General features: G+C 44.2%; 5 protein-coding genes across 5 annotated transcripts; 2 read left to right on the top strand and 3 right to left on the bottom strand.

Moving 5' to 3' along the window:
* Window positions 1–1,068: 1,068 nt before the first annotated feature.
* On the bottom strand, window positions 1,069–4,793 carry PAAG_07814 (subunit of condensin complex; the record flags this gene model as incomplete). Its single annotated transcript, XM_015846341.1, has 3 exons — window positions 1,069–2,559; window positions 2,623–4,277; window positions 4,343–4,793. 3 exons carry the CDS (start codon window positions 4,791–4,793, stop codon window positions 1,069–1,071), a joined length of 3,597 nt encoding a protein of 1,198 aa, XP_015700735.1.
* An 822-nt stretch (window positions 4,794–5,615) lies between these two features.
* PAAG_07813 (cysteine synthase) lies at window positions 5,616–6,829 on the top strand (the record flags this gene model as incomplete). The annotated part of the gene is made up of 2 exons (XM_002790468.2): window positions 5,616–5,751; window positions 5,832–6,829. The coding sequence occupies 2 exons, from the start codon at window positions 5,616–5,618 to the stop codon at window positions 6,827–6,829; spliced, it is 1,134 nt and encodes a 377-aa protein (XP_002790514.1).
* Window positions 6,830–9,757: 2,928 nt separating this feature from the next.
* On the bottom strand, window positions 9,758–11,277 carry PAAG_07811 (sulfite oxidase; the record flags this gene model as incomplete). The annotated part of the gene is made up of 3 exons (XM_015846340.1): window positions 9,758–10,393; window positions 10,469–11,156; window positions 11,249–11,277. The coding sequence occupies 3 exons, from the start codon at window positions 11,275–11,277 to the stop codon at window positions 9,758–9,760; spliced, it is 1,353 nt and encodes a 450-aa protein (XP_015700734.1).
* A 1,676-nt stretch (window positions 11,278–12,953) lies between these two features.
* Window positions 12,954–13,507, top strand: PAAG_07810 (hypothetical protein; the record flags this gene model as incomplete). The annotated part of the gene is made up of 2 exons (XM_015846339.1): window positions 12,954–12,996; window positions 13,278–13,507. 2 exons carry the CDS (start codon window positions 12,954–12,956, stop codon window positions 13,505–13,507), a joined length of 273 nt encoding a protein of 90 aa, XP_015700733.1.
* Window positions 13,508–17,248: 3,741 nt separating this feature from the next.
* PAAG_12422 (hypothetical protein) lies at window positions 17,249–17,854 on the bottom strand (the record flags this gene model as incomplete). The annotated part of the gene is made up of 1 exon (XM_015847913.1): window positions 17,249–17,854. The coding sequence occupies one exon, from the start codon at window positions 17,852–17,854 to the stop codon at window positions 17,249–17,251; it is 606 nt and encodes a 201-aa protein (XP_015702485.1).
* Window positions 17,855–17,858: the final 4 nt, after the last annotated feature.

Raw genomic sequence — 17,858 nt, 5'->3', positions numbered from 1 at the left:
TTATTTTTTTTTTTTTTCCACCTCCTTAACTTTTTGGAGTGTTGGTGTGTGGTTTGGTGGATTCTTTTATTTCTTCCCCCTTGATTAGCTGCTTAACTCTACTTTTACTAGTCACCTTTTCTTTCCTGTATTTTTGATCTATTTCAGTTTCTTTTAGCTCCTCTCTTACCCGTTTCTCTTTCACTATTATTGCTTTGTACGCTGCCCCTTGTCTTGGTGCCTGGTCGATTTCATTTTACTTTATTTCTTGCCTTTTGTAGTTTGAGACCATCCCCAGGATCGCGTTTTTTTCTCTTGCTTAACCAACAACTCATCCCCCCGCTCTATTTAGTAACGCTGTTGTTATTGTCTTCATGAGTCATAGCCAGTTTTTCAGGTCACTCTTTCCCATCACTTTTTACTTCACACACACACACACACAAAAAAAAAAAAAAAAAAAAAAAAAAAAAAAAGCCGAGGTCGACCTTTTTGAACTTCAAAGCTTGGATTTCTCCGGCGAGTATAGAGTACAGCAAGAAGGATGGGGCACCAAATGAATTCCCCGCACATTACATATGTACCTGCATGAAACATTGTTCGACGATTCCTGTGGCCAGTTGGGAAATCTGTGTATATATATGGGGGTGAATGTGTAACTCGCAGAGCATAGTCGTTTACATGGTAGACGGGTGGCCAATTGGGAAGTGTAGCCAGAATGCAAATAACTGAATGATATAAACTATATGGAGTGTGATGAACAAGCTGTATCAAGCAGTATTGCTTCTCTTCATTCTACCTATGCTCCATAGATATCTGGAATCCAGCACTGTATAACAAACCAGACCCATGAGGACACAGGGATAAGACAGGAGATGACTGAGATACTCATTAGATATACCCCATCAACTAAGAGATATCAATGCCAAAGGACAATAAAAGGAGGACTAAAACAGCAGGGAACAGAAATATTCTGGAAATAAAACCCCAGATGCCTTCGCCCAGTGAACCAGATCCAACTGGCAAAAATTTACTGGAAATATAACTGAGAACACTACCTATGTTAATCTACCTATAATCGCCATGCCCTCCTTACTCCTCAGCATTCGTTAACACATCCGTCGTATGGCTCCCCTCCCGCTCTCGTTTTGGAACACGCCCGCTATCACCGGGACTTCTCGCAATGACAGTATCATCCCCATCTCCCACTTCTGTCCGTATATCATCCAAATTCTCACTCTCGCTCCGCACAACGCTCAAAACACTCTCACCATCCTCGCTCCGCTCCTTCTTCACGGCAACGGACGCCATAGACGACATAGAAAGAGCTAGAGACACCTCCCTTGACATCCCTCTCGTACCGTGGCTCATCCCACTATCCCGTCTACTACCGCTGCTAACGGTGCTACTCACTGAAACCGCCCTACTTGTATTCCTCATCTTTTCATTTGGTTTTGCAGCTGCGGCAGCAACGGCCGCGACAAGTTTCAGAACTGCATTTTTTGCTTTAACCAATGCATTCCTCCCCGTCGCATCGCTCGCGACGCCAGAGGAGATCGCCTGATCCAACAAATCCTTTACAAGCAACGGTAGCTCCCCATTGTCGTCAGATGCAAGCTGAACTTGATTGTTCACGTTGTTAGAGCGCAAGCTAGAGCGGAGGATTTCATGATCATCCGCTCCATCAGGGACCCGTGATCCAGACTGCGAAGGCGCAACTGCCACCGGTGGGGACGGAATGTGTAGTTTTCCCAGCATGGAAAGAAGATGTCTCTTCTCCTCCTTGGTCGACGCGCTAGTGGAGCCAACGCCCAGGAGGCGTTGCAAGATATCTCGCATGAGAGCCAGATGAAGGCTGTCGCTGGGTCGGAAAGGGGCGCTGTTGGTAGACACAGAGAGCCCTGGAAGTTGAGCTTCACCCCCTAACCCGACTATTCGCCTGTCATCGGTCCATTCGACAAGCATTCCCACTACATTTGCCATAAGGGACTTGACCTCCTTTTCCCCAACTGTTTCGTCTATCTCGCCGTCGCTGTCTTCATCAGCTTCAAGGGAATAGAAATCGTCAGCTGCTGATAGGACAGAACGAATGACAGGTACTGAAATTTTGCGCATATGTTGAGCGTTTGTGAGGCGGGAGTGACAATAGACGGGGAGAAAATAACTCAATGCTTGTCTGAGAGCTGGGTTGTCTCGCGTACGAGGATGAAAAAATGAGATAACGAGAGCTTGTAGGAGAGTGTCAATAGAGTTCTCGTTCAGCTCTTTAATTGACGAGGGTACGTTAGGACCAGACGGGGACAGGGCGCCGGTAAGAAGCAGTTTCGCTAGTGCCGTGACGGCTGCTGTTTGGACAATCGGCGGAGAGTTGGTTTTTAAGGACTTCGCAAATACCTTAAGCAATGGTTTTTGAAAAGGGGGAGTAACAACAGAGTTGGCCTCGTTTGGAGATGGGACTGGAAGAAGTATCGAATGATGCGTAGTGAGGATATCGGAAAGGATTCGTATCGTTGTTTCTTGTAGTGCTTCATGGCCTTTGGTGTAGCAATAGATGAACAAACTCATGTTCTCTTCAGCAAGTGTCTGGAGATTAGTTAGATATGTGCTATAGTAAACATAATTCGGGTTAATTTTCTAGCGGCTCACCTTATCCAATAGGCAACATAAACCCAAGCACTCGAGGCCACGCTCTCTGATAGGAGCCTCGTGGCTCCTAACTGCTGGGACCACCAGATTGTTCAACATGGTGACCAGGTGCATATTATCCTGCAAGTTGCCTTGAACATTCTGCAGCATGCATTGCGCAATATAGAGGCATTTCATGTTAACCATAATCTCGCGCAGAACCTTGGCTTTTGCCTCTTCCTTGTTAAAAGGGACCTCTTCGCTATCCCCTTCATTTTCATCAACTTCATCATCAGGGGTTTCTGAACGGTTTCGCTTAGATGATTTCTCTGAACTTCCCTGACTCTGTTCAGACTTGGCAGAAACGAAGCTGTCCTCCGAAACGATCGTATCATGCACTTCAGCGACGGCCTCCAGAACAACGCCGCAAAATTCATTCTCGCCAGTAGCGTCAGGGCCGCAAACCGCTCGCAAAGCCTCGACGACAAGCTTTGTTACCTCTTCAGGTAGGTTAGGCACGGCCAGAGTCTCTCTAAGGAGAGAAAACATCTTCCTTCTGCCCACTTCGTCACTGTAATCAAGCGTTAGGGCTATATGAAGGAGTTGTTCAACGACAAACTCGCATTCAATGGTTTCCTCTTCGGCACGGTCATCCTCGCCGGGCTGATTTAGCCTTTGCAAAAGATCGCTGGCGTATTTATGAAGGTAATAAGCTAGTGCAGTCACTTCGGGAATCTTGTCATCTGCCAAATCGTCATATTTACCGTCGCCCTCTTCCCGACAAAACTGGTTGAGGCTTCGCGCCATGAATGCAGTTTCTGGGGTTAGAGAGTCCCAAAATTGTTCATTGAAATCAACCGCTTCACGGTAATCAGGACGGCCTTCCCAGAAGCTTCTCATCGCTTCGTGGGCAATTCCACCTTCAATACCAGAGTTGACGACATCTATACGTTCTAGGAGCTCCATCAGCGCGGGCATGCTGAGTGGAGCACTTTTGTCTGCGGCTTGGCCGTTCTCCTCTGTTTCTGGTCTTCCGGCACAATCTTCAATCCATCGCTCGTAAAAGAGTCTCCCTGCCGCTTTTCTAACATTATCATCTCGATCTCTGATTCCCCACCGAAGTAGTTTTTCTCTCATTGTCAACGATAGATGTCTAAAGTCCCCCAATTGCGGAAGCAAACGTGAATATAATGCTCTCCGTGTCGGCGCATCCAGGTCTCGTGCTCGTTCGAGGAGGTAAGGCAGGGTAGTCGGGGTCAGTGGAAGGTTAAGAAGTAATGTTCGTCGTACTTCAGCACTGGTATCGTTTTGTAGTACGTCCAGAAGCTTGTCCAGGAGAGCTGCTGCACCGTTATTTTTACTGGAATCATCTTCCTCGTCCTCATTTCCCGCGAGTCGGCCTAGACCCATCACGGCCTGTACGCGGACGGCAGGTTCTTTATCTCTAAGGCGTTTAACTAAGCCTTGTCTGATGAGGTGGTATAGCTCATCATCTACGGAGTCCAGGGAATTGACAATGTGGGTCACGATTTGTGTCGCTCGATATCGGATGACCCTTTCTTTGGCAGCTTGCAAGGGAATCATTGTCGACACGATATCAAATATTAATCTCAAGGTAGGCGTTTCTGGTAAGGTTTGTGTTTCACCAGGATCACCCTGAAGAAACAGCTCAAAATCTGTGTATCTGTTAGAATCTCCATAGCACAAGTATAGTTTGCTTCATTTTATTTCTCTACCTTACCTTTCTCAGAGGCATTTCTCAGGAACGTTCCTAAGAATTTAATAACCCGATCTCCGACTGCCTCTGTCTTTTTCACAACCAGAACTCTCAACATGCATCGAGAGATCTCGATGTTGAATTCCTTCTCTGCCACTCCGCCGCCATCGTCGAAGCTATCATTCATGAATTCTTCATGGAGCTTGTTCCCTTGCTTTGCTCTCCCCTTCTCCTGTCGCAATCCACAACTTACTTCTTGTATTTTTCTCAACCGCACTACAAGCTTCCTGTGGCCGGTGGCAGACCGTTGCGCATCAGTGAAGATCTCGACTATGCTTGCGCGGAGGTTGGGGGAAGAAGTAGGTAAAGGTGGCTCTGGTGGGATGAAGACATTCGGCGCAGTTCCAGAGGGAGGGGCAGATGATTTGCGAGAGGATGTCACCGATGAAGCGCGAGCAGCGACTCGAGACGGCATGGTGATTATCGAAAGCGCGATCAAGTATCAGCGCAAGCTGATTTGACTGGAGAAGCGTTCCTGTTTAACCTGCCTTGAATGGGATTCGTCGCCGCTAATTTTGAAGAGGAGGAATCAGTGAGTGGGGATGGAAATAAGCAATCGTGGGTACAATCATGTTATATACAAATCTCAGAAGTTTATCGTTCGTGTCGTGGGTTGGCTAGTCACCTCGTTCCTTGGATGTCGTTGAATGCCGATGCGTTTGTTTACATCTCGAGGTTGAAGCTGTAGCGTGGAGCATGGCGTTAAGCCTATTTGGGGTTAGAGAGCGCTCGGGCCAGCTGTCTCGGGTCTGTGGCTTATGTAAACAACGCTAACACAAGAGTGCACGTGAGTTAGTTGGTGATCTTGGCATTTGTTTATTGGGTAAGCAACCATTCACCCCTTTGCCTCCATTAAACCGAACCATAGAAACATAGAAGCAAAACACAGAAACAATAGCCCATGTTTTTCTATTTGCTAGCTATCTGATGAAAACGCTGGCAATATCTCATTTTCCCCATACCACGGCTAAAATGCACTTCTCATCCTCTCTTTGCGGTCATCGAGTGGTTTATCTACCAGGCCACGTGACCAGTTCGTCTTCGTCCAATGCATCTCGATCACGCGATTTTATGAGTTTATAGAGACAGATAATAGGTAGTTCAACTACCGCCTGGATAGCTTTGAAGCTGCGTCTCTGCACAACTACCCCGGATATCTTTAATAACAACACCAATTGACTCTTCCCGGCTCTTCAAATATTTATAGCTCCACCTGTTTAATAAGATAGCAGGCAGTATGTTCCGCAACAGTGTCAGACGCTTCGCCACTACGGCGTATAGGTCAGCAGAGACCATCGCGCAAACGGAGGCGAAAAACGCTTACGGCATTCAAGTTTCCAAAGCCCAGGGTGTTGTGAAGGGCCTCACTGGAGGTATTTAAGCTCCTTTAATCTCCCTCTTGTTGATTAAGAGCCCCATTCGGTGCTTTGACTTGTGTCTCACTCTGTGGTAGCAATTGGAAATACCCCCCTAATACGGCTGAACCGTCTGTCCGCGGAAACTGGCTGCGAAATCCTTGGCAAATCCGAATTCCAAAACCCAGGTGGAAGCGTCAAGGATCGTGCAGCATTATATGTTGTCCAGGATGCGGAGGCGCGAGGGCTTTTGAAACCCGGTGGCACAGTTGTTGAAGGCACTGCCGGTAACACTGGAATCGGTCTGGCCCACGTTTGCCGGTCAAAGGGTTACAACCTCGTCATATACATGCCCAATACGCAATCACAGGGCAAGATCGATCTTTTGCGGTTGCTGGGCGCAGAGGTATACCCTGTCCCAGCCGTTGCCTTTGACAATCCGGAAAACTACAACCATCAAGCTAGGCAACATGCCGAATCGCTCAACAATGCTGTCTGGACAAACCAGTTCGATAATACCGCCAACCGCCGTGCACACATTGAGACAACAGGGCCGGAAATCTGGGCACAAACTGGGGGTAAAGTCGATGCCTTTACATGCGCCACTGGCACTGGTGGCACGTTAGCGGGTATCACCAGATATTTAAAGACGGTCAGCGATGGTCGGGTGAAGAGCTTCCTCGCAGATCCACCAGGAAGTGTCCTGTACAGTTACATAACAAGCGGTGGAAAGCTTATTGAGAGAACTGGAAGCAGTATAACAGAGGGAATAGGCCAAGGCCGTGTCACAGACAATCTAAAACCAGACATCGGCCTTATCGACGGAGCTTTACATATTAGTGATGAGAAGAGCATCGAGATGGTTTACCGGTGCCTGGATGAGGAGGGAATCTATCTTGGCGCCAGCTCAGCTCTCAATGTTGTTGCCGCAAAGGAGGTTGCTGAGAAGCTGGGCAAGGGCCATACCGTCGTTACGGTATTGTGTGATGGCGCCTACAGATACGCTGACCGTCTATTTTCGGATAAGTGGCTGCAGATTAAGAACCTGCGCGGAGCGATACCTGAGCATTTGGAGAAGTATATTGTACTACCATGATTCATCTTATTTATTTTATTCATTTATCTTGGGTTAATTGTCAATATTAGAAATGATTATTGGTTTTTATATATTTTTATCCCTATATATATCCCATCCCTCTTTGGTGCTTCTCACTGGCGATTTTTGATAGCGAAAGGGTATAGCAAAGAAGGGCTCCAAATCATCGAATGATATCCGCAAGTGGTTGAGAGATATCTGGAAGACATGGCGGCTATTATTACCGCGATTGGTATGAGATTCAAAGGCCACCTTACTGTGGAGTTAGGTAGCTGGCAAGGACGTTGAGGTTGGGAGGTTGATAATAAGCAGCAATCTTTGGCAACAGTTGGATCTCGGATTACCCAGCCATCAGCACAAACATGCGAGAAGCTTCCAAGGGACGACGAAACCAAGAAAACCGTTGAGCTAATGGTGAATCCCCCTTGATCTAGGACATTTGGAGAAAGATATAGAGACAAACAAGGCTTCGGTACGATTTACGAAGAGGTTAGCCTGATTGGAGGATCTTGTTAATTTCCAATGCGTACAAGGCCTGACAGGCACGGTGCTTAGTATTTGAACAACAGAACATACGAGGCAGATTCCACGCGTTACTGCCATGAAGGCACCCACGAACTCATATTTTATCTTTTCCATGTATCACATATATATCGAATCTTTATCATTATATTATTTCTTCACACTATTCTATGCATATAGAAAGACCATCTTCTCCTGTCGTATACTGGAGATCTGATTCAAACTCGGCTTCAGATGTCTCTTTTCTCCATCTCTATACAGTCAATTTCTCCCGATGAACGAGCCAGATTTAAAAGTAAGGTTGTCTTCAAAACGGGGTAGACCTTATATTGCACTAGCGAGTGATCATGTAGCTATAATCGTAACAACTCCCTTAAACACGAGACGGTCTAGCTTGCAGCGCTGACATCTAAGGCAACGTGATCCGAAGAGTCTATGACAGAACGTTCGCACAAATATTGCAAGGGGTGGGCACAACCACAAGCAGCATGCATTTGCAAGTCTTGAGACGTGTAACTGTACAGGCTCGGACTTGGGCTAACAAGCATCGGGGACTCGATTTGTTTAACCGCGTCAACGAAGTACCAGGCAGCTTGTCTCTTCTGCACTATTTTCTGAAATCTGCGATTCCGAGGAAATGATCGCGACATCTTCTGCAAAGGCGTGCACAACTTATGCTTTGCAGAGAGGGTAACTAATTAATTGAAGATACAACCGCCAACGCTCATTCCCACTGTCTTTCTTTTTCACTAGCTCTCTTCGCACGCCGAAGTAAAGGCATGAAATCATCAAACGCTAGAGAATTCTGTGTGGCTAAGTCGCATCAGTGCTTGGGTCTGAGAAAGGAAGAATTGAGGAAATATAGCTCAAATGCCTGCGTCCGCGATCCGTTGCTCATAATGGTCAATCCAGGTTTCAATAAAAAGAATAGCTAGCAGTGGAGACCAACTTTTCAGGGTATGTTTCGATGACTTGGGCTCTTGTTCATTCACACACATGCGTCCGGGCTGTGTAGCATATGGTACGGAGTGATGCATACAAACGTCGCCTAGCGGTGCAAAGGTAGCAATTAGGTGCCTACGTATGTATGCGTTGACGTATTATGCACTAGGTATTACAGGTTGTGCCCAGAAGGTAGGAAGGGAGCAGAAACTGTTTGGAAGGGCGGCGCTGAGTACTAGTTAAATCCGCAGTAAGCAATTCGCCGACATCAGCGTCTAGGGATAATGTTGTGTCAACCTTAGGTATCTAGTACAGAGTTCCGGGAGTCTATCTTGGGTGACTGTACTGCACCTTAATGTTTCCGTACAGATTCCTTTTCTTAGGGTGGGACAGCGAAGTTGTAAGGATTGGGCTCATGTCCAGGTTGATTTTCCAAGTTCCTAGGTAGCTGTATTTGTCGTTATGGAGTTCCACTTTTGTGTCATCTAGATGCCCAACGATAGATGTGGAATAGAATTAAAAAATAGATGTAAAGGGGGGTTACTTTATAACCCATAACTCCGTTCCCTCTCGCTCTCCCTCTCCAACGTATATGTATGGACGGTGAAAAGGGAGCGGACGACAGGAGAAAAAAAGGGGACGCAAGGAAAAACTGGGGAGGATAGACGGCATACATATATTTCGTTGTACCAGCATTATCGCTCTTGATAATTACTGCTGGATTTCCATACCCCTGGAAAGCCCCTATGACTTATCCGAGGGCATGCGAATGTGGCGATGCGATTGGGTTGATCATGTTCTGATCGCACTTTTCCATAGTGAGAAATGGGAAATGCCGGCTTAGTTACAATACGGTATCGTAGTTCTTCCAAGAGTTGTAGTAGATAGGGCCATTGGATGAGTGATAAAAAAAAAACATTTGAAAAAGGAGGAAGTTGATGTCTAGCCAGGTGTTGAATGCGAGGAATGGAAACTTTGAAAAATTGAAAAATGAATTTGAAGAAAGACCTTTTTGTGAATATGGAACGGCATCATTCGAAAGAGCACTGTGAAATAGATAGGGACATACATTGGAGACCAAAGGTTCTTCCGATGGAACTGCCCAGCAAGCATAGCATCTGTTTTAAAAGATAAAGAGAGCAGTTTTAACATACGTCGACCCCATTCTACTTCCAAAAGTGAGCGAAAGAAGATCTGTGTTGTACCGCAGTAAACAGCATTATAATTAATACATTTGATCTAGGGAACGGGGCCGGGAGATGGGACGGGGTTGTTCTTAGCAAAAAAGGAAAGGTGGAAATGGAAATGTGTTGATTGCCTGTATATATGTATCCATGAAAGTTGGCTCCGTACACTTCTTAACCTCTGGAGTATTCATCACGAACATAAGCATTAATGCCAAGAACTCCAGCAAACAGAAACGGAAACGAGAGACGGAAACGAGAAAAACAAATCAAATCGAAATCAAACCACAGAGACATTCCACGAAGCGCCGTATCCATTGTACCCTACCCCCCGCAAATTCCACGGCGACATTTCCTGCTGCGTATTCCCGCCCGCATCCGTGGCGCGGCTGTAGATCGTCTTGTTTTTCCCCCTTGTTACCTCCACCTCTGCCCTCCAGAGCACCCAGCTCCACTTGCTCTTCTGCCACTTCATCTTCATATCATTACTGTCACCATTGCCATCACCATCCTCTCCATAGTCCAGCTCAGCATCAACCCACGTCTTGCCCCCATCAGCCGAAACCTCCACGCGCGTCACAGGGCCCTCCGCCCCCTCCGGCACAGCAAAGCCCTTAACCTCAATCTTCCCCGAGGCGGGCAGCGTAACTGTTTCGTCATCGTTTGGCACAGCAACAACGGAGTTGATGGGCATGGATTGCATGGAGGGGACCTTGGCCCAGTACTGCTCAGCGATTTCCCAGGTGAGGGCTTCTGGGGGCAAGATTTTGTAGTCGTGCTGTTGGTAGAAGCTTGGGGATTCGTGGGGGTGGACGGAAATGGTGTCGAGCCATTTTACCCAGCGGGCGCCGGCGACGCCGGGGACGACGATGCGGACGGGGTAGCCGTATTCGGGGAGGAGGGGTTTGCCGTTCATCTGGATATGTATTAGTATAATTATAAAAAGAAAACGGGTTTATTGTGATTTCTTTCGGGAAGGGGATATTCTTACGTCCAAGGCGATTATGACCTCCCTGTCAAACTCCATGGCTCTCCACAACTCGATGCTGGCGCCATAATAGCTGTCATCCTCACAGGGAAGCAGGCTGCAGTTAAAGTGGACATGCATCTCCGCCTGTTCTGCCTCCCCCGCGGTATCATTGTTGGTATTGGCGGCACGGGAACCATCATTTCTATTATTATTATTATTATTATTATTCTTGCTGTTTTGTAGCCCATTCGCAATCGTGTTGGACTTCTCGTTGGCAGTTTCTTTATTCTCCTTTCGATCTTGATCCTTAACCATTTCCGTATCATTACTATACCCCTTAACCCCGGCTTTGATCAGCACATCCCGGAGTCTCGGGCCGCTCCAGGTGCAATTCATGACGGCGCCATCCATCCAATCGAGGCCCACGACCTCCTTGAGCTTGGTGCGCATGGTATGGCGGCGGTTGCCAGCGCATTGCAGAGCGCTCAGAACCTCATGCTGGGGGAACTCATGGCGCAGCTGGTCCACGGACAGGCGGAGTGGGCTCGCTACATCCCCAGTAATGGAGACGGTGTGGGTTCCCGGATCGAGGTCAGGGATAGCGCTGTGGTTGCGGTTGTAGGCATCTGGGGCTGGAGTGAGGAACCTGACCGGGGGAGGGGGGGGTGCGATTGACGTTAGCTTATAGTTAAACTCATCCGACAAACAACTAATAGTGGATAGGATAGTTGGATTAGGGAGGGGTATAATGGATTGAGTGTGAGTGGTGAGTGGTGAATGGTGAGCGGTGATGCGCCACACAGATCACGCAATTCGGGGCTAGCAGGCATCTGGATGAAGAGATCGCGCAATATACACACGCAGTATACACACGCAGTATACACACGCAGCATACACACGCAGCACACACACGCAGCAAACACATGCAGTAGGCAGGGGGGCAAGGGACACCGGGACTTGGGCTTACTTCGACACCAGCTCGGACAGAGGAGCTTCTCGGTTCAGAGGGCGCTCGGGCACCGCCAGGGGCTGCGGGCAAGTCTTCTAGAATGGCGTTAGAAGATCCACAACCTCAGAAAAGGACGTCTGGCATAGATGGGGCGCGTGGTTGATGGTTGTGTTATGTTCCTGTCTCGATCACATCAACCGCCTGACGTGATGATAACTAGACACCACAGATTACCCACTTCATCCACGCACTCCCTTTCCCTCACTCACCGATATCATGGCTGAGGAATTTCTTTCTTCTGTTTATTGGTTCGATTTCTCCTTTTTTTTTTTTTTTTTTTTTTTTCTTTCTTGATATTGTTATTCTCAGACTCTTCTTCACTCGTCAAGCCAAAGGATGGGATAGAAAGAAAGTTCCCAAAGAGAAAGAAAGCCGATGGAGCACGTCAACTTCGGGTGGGGGGAATTCAGCTGATGTAACTTGATCAGTTACTTGGTTCAGTGGTCTACGGAGTTCTGCGGCTTTTTTGTTCCCCAACCCTCGTCAAAACCACCAAATATCCTGTGGTCGATTCGATTTCTCTCTCGATAGCTAATATTCAATAAAAACAAATTGCAAAACAAAACTTCTATGATGGATCAGTCAAATAAATGAGCTACAGTTGAGTTCCGTGGGAAATCGGTCGATGTATCATGGATTCCGTGCATTCCCCTTTCCTCCCTAACCCACCCCAGGCTTTCGAAACGGGCTCTGGTTATGGCTCTGGCGATTCCATCATTTACTCTCTGTATTACTACTAAGACCAGTTTTATATGTTCCATGATACCATGGAACTTACATCCGTGGAACTGTCCATGAGTAAGGCTAAAGTATATATACAGTTTGCTGGAAAACTAAATTTAGCTAGGGTGGTGGCAACTATTCCTTCCAATGTCACGCTCTTAGTTAAACTAGTTACGCTTGTAAGATGACACCTGTTATGGTTTCAATCTAGGCGCAGATAAAACGGATGTTCGATTGCCAGCTACGTAAGCTATTTCAACGAAATACTAAGATGCTCTACGAAACGTGTTTATATATCCTCTTTCCCACTAACGGTTGCTATGCCGTTGCTAGGCAGTTTCTGTAGGGTATTTGTTTGCGGGGTAGTAGTTTTGCGGGGTGCAGTTAACTTCCTTAGGGCGCCCAGTAGCAATACGCCGTCATAATAGCCATCACAACACCCACTTGGGCCACGCACAATAGATTGAACCTTCCAACCAACTCAACGCGATTTATCTTCACAAAATGAGCTCTCAACGCGGAAATATCTATTCAAAAAGTCATTGATGAATTAGAAAATAATCACTTATTTCTTCTGTTAAGGCTGCAGTTTACAGCTTCAGCCTCTCGAGAATGAGCTGACAGAATTTAAATGTGATATAGTTCATCAGCAGCAGTAATTTTTAATAAAGGTTCAGACAAGAAGAGTTTTGTAAAGGCTTGGTGACCTCGATGCCGGGATTAGGTTTATCCCTATCATGTGATCTCGGTGCCAGGATTAGGTTTATCCCCACTATGGATTGTTTCCGGGCAGAACCCGTCAACCCCAAGCTTATTAGTATTTCGTTAATAGCAGTTAGCACCGCGGAGAATGTTTTCCTATGCAGCTCGCATTCACTCCCTTACAAATTTCAGATTTCTGATTGAAGATTTGACTCTTGCTCTCTTGCATATATGTGTATAAGAAATGATCTTCTGAATTCTGAAGATGAATAGGAACACCACTCTTCTTGATAAAAAGTAGATTACTAAATTTCCTAAGTTACAGTTTTAAGTTTTATTTTATTGAAAGTTAATTAGTTAGCTTTATAATTATTTTAATAAATTATAAATATAAAGGGCTCATGATAACACAGGCTCCGGCTTTGGTACGGGCGACCGAGGCCCCCGGCACTATCAGAGCAGCGCTATCAAACAGCGCATCCACCACTGAGGCCTTCGAACAACGCCTCCACTCTATATTACCGAGGCGGCGCCTCTACCACCGAGGCAACGCCTTAGTCATCCTCGTACAAAGCCCTTTAATACTGAAACCTTCTCTATATAAAAGCAGCCTGATTCCTTCATGATATCTTTCTTTTTTTTCCTTCCTTAACGATTTCTTTCTGTTTCTATACGCGTTAGATATTAGCTGTTTTCAATGACTAGCCCGTCACAATATAAGTATAAAATAATATATAATAAAAATTTTTATTTAAAGTTTTATAAATAATAATAATAATAATAATAATAATAATAATAATAATAATAATAGTAACTAAATATTTTAAATTATAAATATTTTAATATATTTTTATTCAATATTTAAATTTATTATATTTATATCTTTTTTTTTTTATTTATTAAATTATTATTGTCATGGCTCAACTAGAGTCAGGATGATAGTAAGACAACAGCTTCAATTCATCTAACTAAGCAGCTGCGATAAACTGGGTGGTTGCGGATCGGAACGGATGAACCTCCAGACCATAGCGGGGCGGATCAACCTTAATCCATATGCAAGCAGCTGCGCCGTAACTTATATTACTTGATTAAAATTAGTTAACTTATAAATAGTATATTATTAGTATTATTATATTATACTAACTAGCTGTTATGACTCAGTCTAGAATTGAGATGATAACAAAACAAAGCTTTAGATAGTCTACAACGAGAATACTAAGCTGGGGATAAGAATGTGGAATGAAACTGCAACCGAATATAAAGAGGTGATTGGGGATCGGAATGGATCAACCTTCGGAGCAAAGCGGATCAACCTTGAGAGCAGAGCGGATCAACCTTAATCCATAATACAAGCAGCTGCGCCGTAACACTAGTTAAAATTTGAAGAGTATAACCGGGCCCTAGTGGGTTGATTTCATAATCAACCTCCAGTCAGACCCTTGCATATGAGGATCCACCACCTCAATGTGAACCGCCACCTCAACATGAAATATTTTTTAAATATTCCATTCCATCTTCAAAATTTAATAATCAGTCAATGCAATGACTTCTTCATATATTTTAATAGAGAATAAGATCATGGAAGCTCTAGAATCTGTAGCTGATGTTGAAAAATATAATATTAATACATTGATAAGAGAATTCAATATTTTTTATTTATATTTGATCAATTGATTTTATGATCATTTCTCTTACATCAAAAGAACTCCTGCTAACTGATTACTATCTTCTGGCCAGAAAAAATCACTCTGTTAGTATATAGAAATACTAGATAAATAGATTTATCTCTCAATCAATTAATAATACTTGATGTTGTTTGATTTATTATTATATAAAATTATAAAGATTTTATTAATTTTTCACTTGAGATTAGAAAATATTGAATTAAAAGATTCATCAAATATTAATTTGAATGAATACAATTGTAGAGGATTAAGCTCTAAGAACTAGAGATTAGTCCTCTTATATAACAAAGATGAATTGCTTGAGAAAAGGAAGAAAAGAATGAGATGAGAACATGAGCTTAAGCAAGCTCATGTAGCATGATCATGTGCATATGTGCAAATGATGGCTAGGCTGAGTCAGCCAGCCAGAGTGAATCTAGGGGTTCAGCCTCTTATAATACCTTCTTTCTCTCTTTTTGTTGCAGGCCTTTACAACTATTTAAAGCTCTTTTTATATCTAATTTTGCCTGTTAAGAGGCCTCTCAAGTGATCAAAGTCTTCACTTCTTGTAGGAGACTCATGTCATTCCATGTAGACTCAGCTCAACTTACTTATTTAACAAGGTATTGCTTTTTTCTCTGATAGGTTTGTTCATTTCAAATTTTCTCAATCTCAAACTCACATTCTTTCAGGGTCTCTATAATGAGTGGCTGCCAACCAGTTTACCTCTGACTAGGCAGGGGATTCATTGCCACAGCATGTAGAAGCTTTATATTAAAGATATTATAAATGCTAAGTGAGATATTCAGTTGATAAGTATGAGATTCTATCTTTTCTAGCACAGTATATTGATTGTATTTTGCATTCAGCTTTTTGCACAGATGATTAGTTCTCATGTTCTCTAAGTTCAATCAGATCTTATCTCCAGGTTGAAAGCTTGAAGCTAGGTCTCTTCATCTATTTGTGTAGTTCTATTGAGATTGCTGAGCATTTGTCATTTTTACTTAAGTTCATTTCAACACTTTGTGAACTTTCCTCATATAATCATCTGCAAACTCAATGAGATTACATGATGTTTTAACAGAAGGTGCATCAGCTATATCAATGAAGAAGATATAGAAAAAATATGTTAAAAAGAATGAACTCATGTCTGTTGAGGCAGCATCTCTATTATTGATGATCAGCTCTGTCAGAGGGAGTCATTCACATCAGTCATTTTGTTGAAAGCTAATACACTTACATAGATAGATTTTCAGAGTCTGATTTATTCACTCTGTAGCTCTGTCAGTCTCTGAGTAATAGACTATGAAGAGTCATCTCTTAATGTATAATTTCTCACACATCTGAGTTCAAAACATGCTTGTGAAAGCTGACCCTCAATCTGACACTACTGCCTTATAGATGTCATGTCAAGAGATGATGTTATGAAGGAACACTTTAGTCACTATCTCTGCATCAGTTTTCTTAACTGCTTTTAATATAATTCTCTTAGTCAGTCTGTCTATTATAATTATAATATTTATATATTTTTTAGAGCTTGATAAGTTCACAATAAAGTCTATGAAAAGCTCCTGCTATATATGTTCAGGAATGAGGAGAGGCTTAAGTAGTCCCTGATATTGATCTCTTTATGTGATGTTTAATCTGCAAAGATGACAGTTTCTGATCATTCTTCTCATATCAGCAGCATAGTCTGATTAGTAAAACTCATATCTTAGAACTTCTACTGTTTGCTCTTACCCAGAATAGCTAGTAAGAGATGAGTCATAAGTCTTATACACTAATCTGATTCAAAGAGGTTTGAAGTCTAGTACTCACTTATGACCTCAAAAGAGAAGCTCTCTATTCTTATTTAAAGAGCACTCAGAGACAGAGATCTTAATGCTGAGTTCAGAAGAAAATCTGAATCTTTTCTCATGAAAAGTTTGCTTCAGATACTGCAGAATCTTGTCATTTTTGTAAGCCTCATTTCACTGAGCTTGAAGAGACATCTCAGATTTCACACTGACAGTGACCACTCTTGATTCCATTCTAAATACCAGTATATTAAACTTAAGTAGTTGAGCTTGTCTCTGCTTGATTCTCTCATCATCAATGCTATGTGACATATTCTGCTCTCTTCATGATAGAGTGTCTAGTTCAGCATTCAACTTCTTTAGCTGATAATCAATTCTAAAGTTGAATTGATAGAGAATATTCATTCAATGTAGCTGTCTTTCATTTAGTCTGTATGTAGTTATGAAGTATTATAGATTCTTATGATCTGTGAGAATCTTAAATTCCTTTACACTTTGTAGCTTAGCATTTCATTTCTTTAAACACTCAATTATTGCTAATAACTTCTTATCATGAATCTCATAGTTACATTCTGCAGGTGAATGCTTGCAAGAGAAGAAGGCACATGGGTGTAGAATACTCTGCTCATTGTTAGGGAGCGAATGCGAGCTGCATAAGAAGAAAGACTCTCTCTGCGTTGCTAACTGCTATATAACGAAATACTAAGCTTGATGGGATGAAAGGGGGTGCTGGGGGCCTGCGTGGATTATAACCACCTGCATGGTCGTGTGGTCACGTGATATGGATTAGGCCTAATCGGGCGCCGAGCTTAATCCGACGTCGAGTCTAACCGGGCACCGGCCTTCGGTCGGGCTCGGTCGGACGCTGAGCCTAACATCACCCCCCGGTCTAGGGGCAGGCATGTCCTCATGCCGGTAGGTCGTCATCAACCTCGTCCTTCAGGTAGCTGTCTGTCTCCCATGCCTTCAGCCACTCATCTAGTCGCCTTGGGGGTCCAGCTTTTGTAGGGTTAGCCTCATGGAAGTCGCGTATGGCGTGTGGTGATCCTTTGAAGTCGCGAGCGGGGTACCATGAAGAATCCTCATCAAACCCCTTCCAGCGCACCCGATACTGCAGCTTGCTCCGGCTTATTCTACTGGCCAGTATACGATCTATTTCCCATTCATTCTCACCATCTATTTCAATTGGGTCTGGTGGTCTGATAGTCTGGCCAGGTAGAGGGTCTCTGGAGTCCTTGCGTAGCTTGTCTGGGGAGAAGATTGAATGAATTTTCATTGTTATGGGGAGGTCCAGTTTGTAGGCATTGCCCACCTTTTCCAGGATTCTGAAGGGGCCGGCATTCTGCTCTGCCAGTTTACGGCTTGGTCGATCCATCTTGTATGATTTCAATGTTAGATAAACAAAATCTCCTACTGCAAAGTCAGGCTCTCGATGGTGCTTGTCAGTCTGCCTCTTCATCTGTTCCTGTGCTGTCTTTATGCCTTTACTCGCCTGGTCCCAGATCTCTCTCATTCGA

The sequence above is a fragment of the Paracoccidioides lutzii genome (genome assembly GCF_000150705.2).
Source record: "Paracoccidioides lutzii Pb01 unplaced genomic scaffold supercont2.25, whole genome shotgun sequence".
NCBI classification, from domain to species: domain Eukaryota; kingdom Fungi; phylum Ascomycota; class Eurotiomycetes; order Onygenales; family Ajellomycetaceae; genus Paracoccidioides; species Paracoccidioides lutzii.
This window is presented reverse-complemented; position numbering and strand designations above follow the sequence as displayed.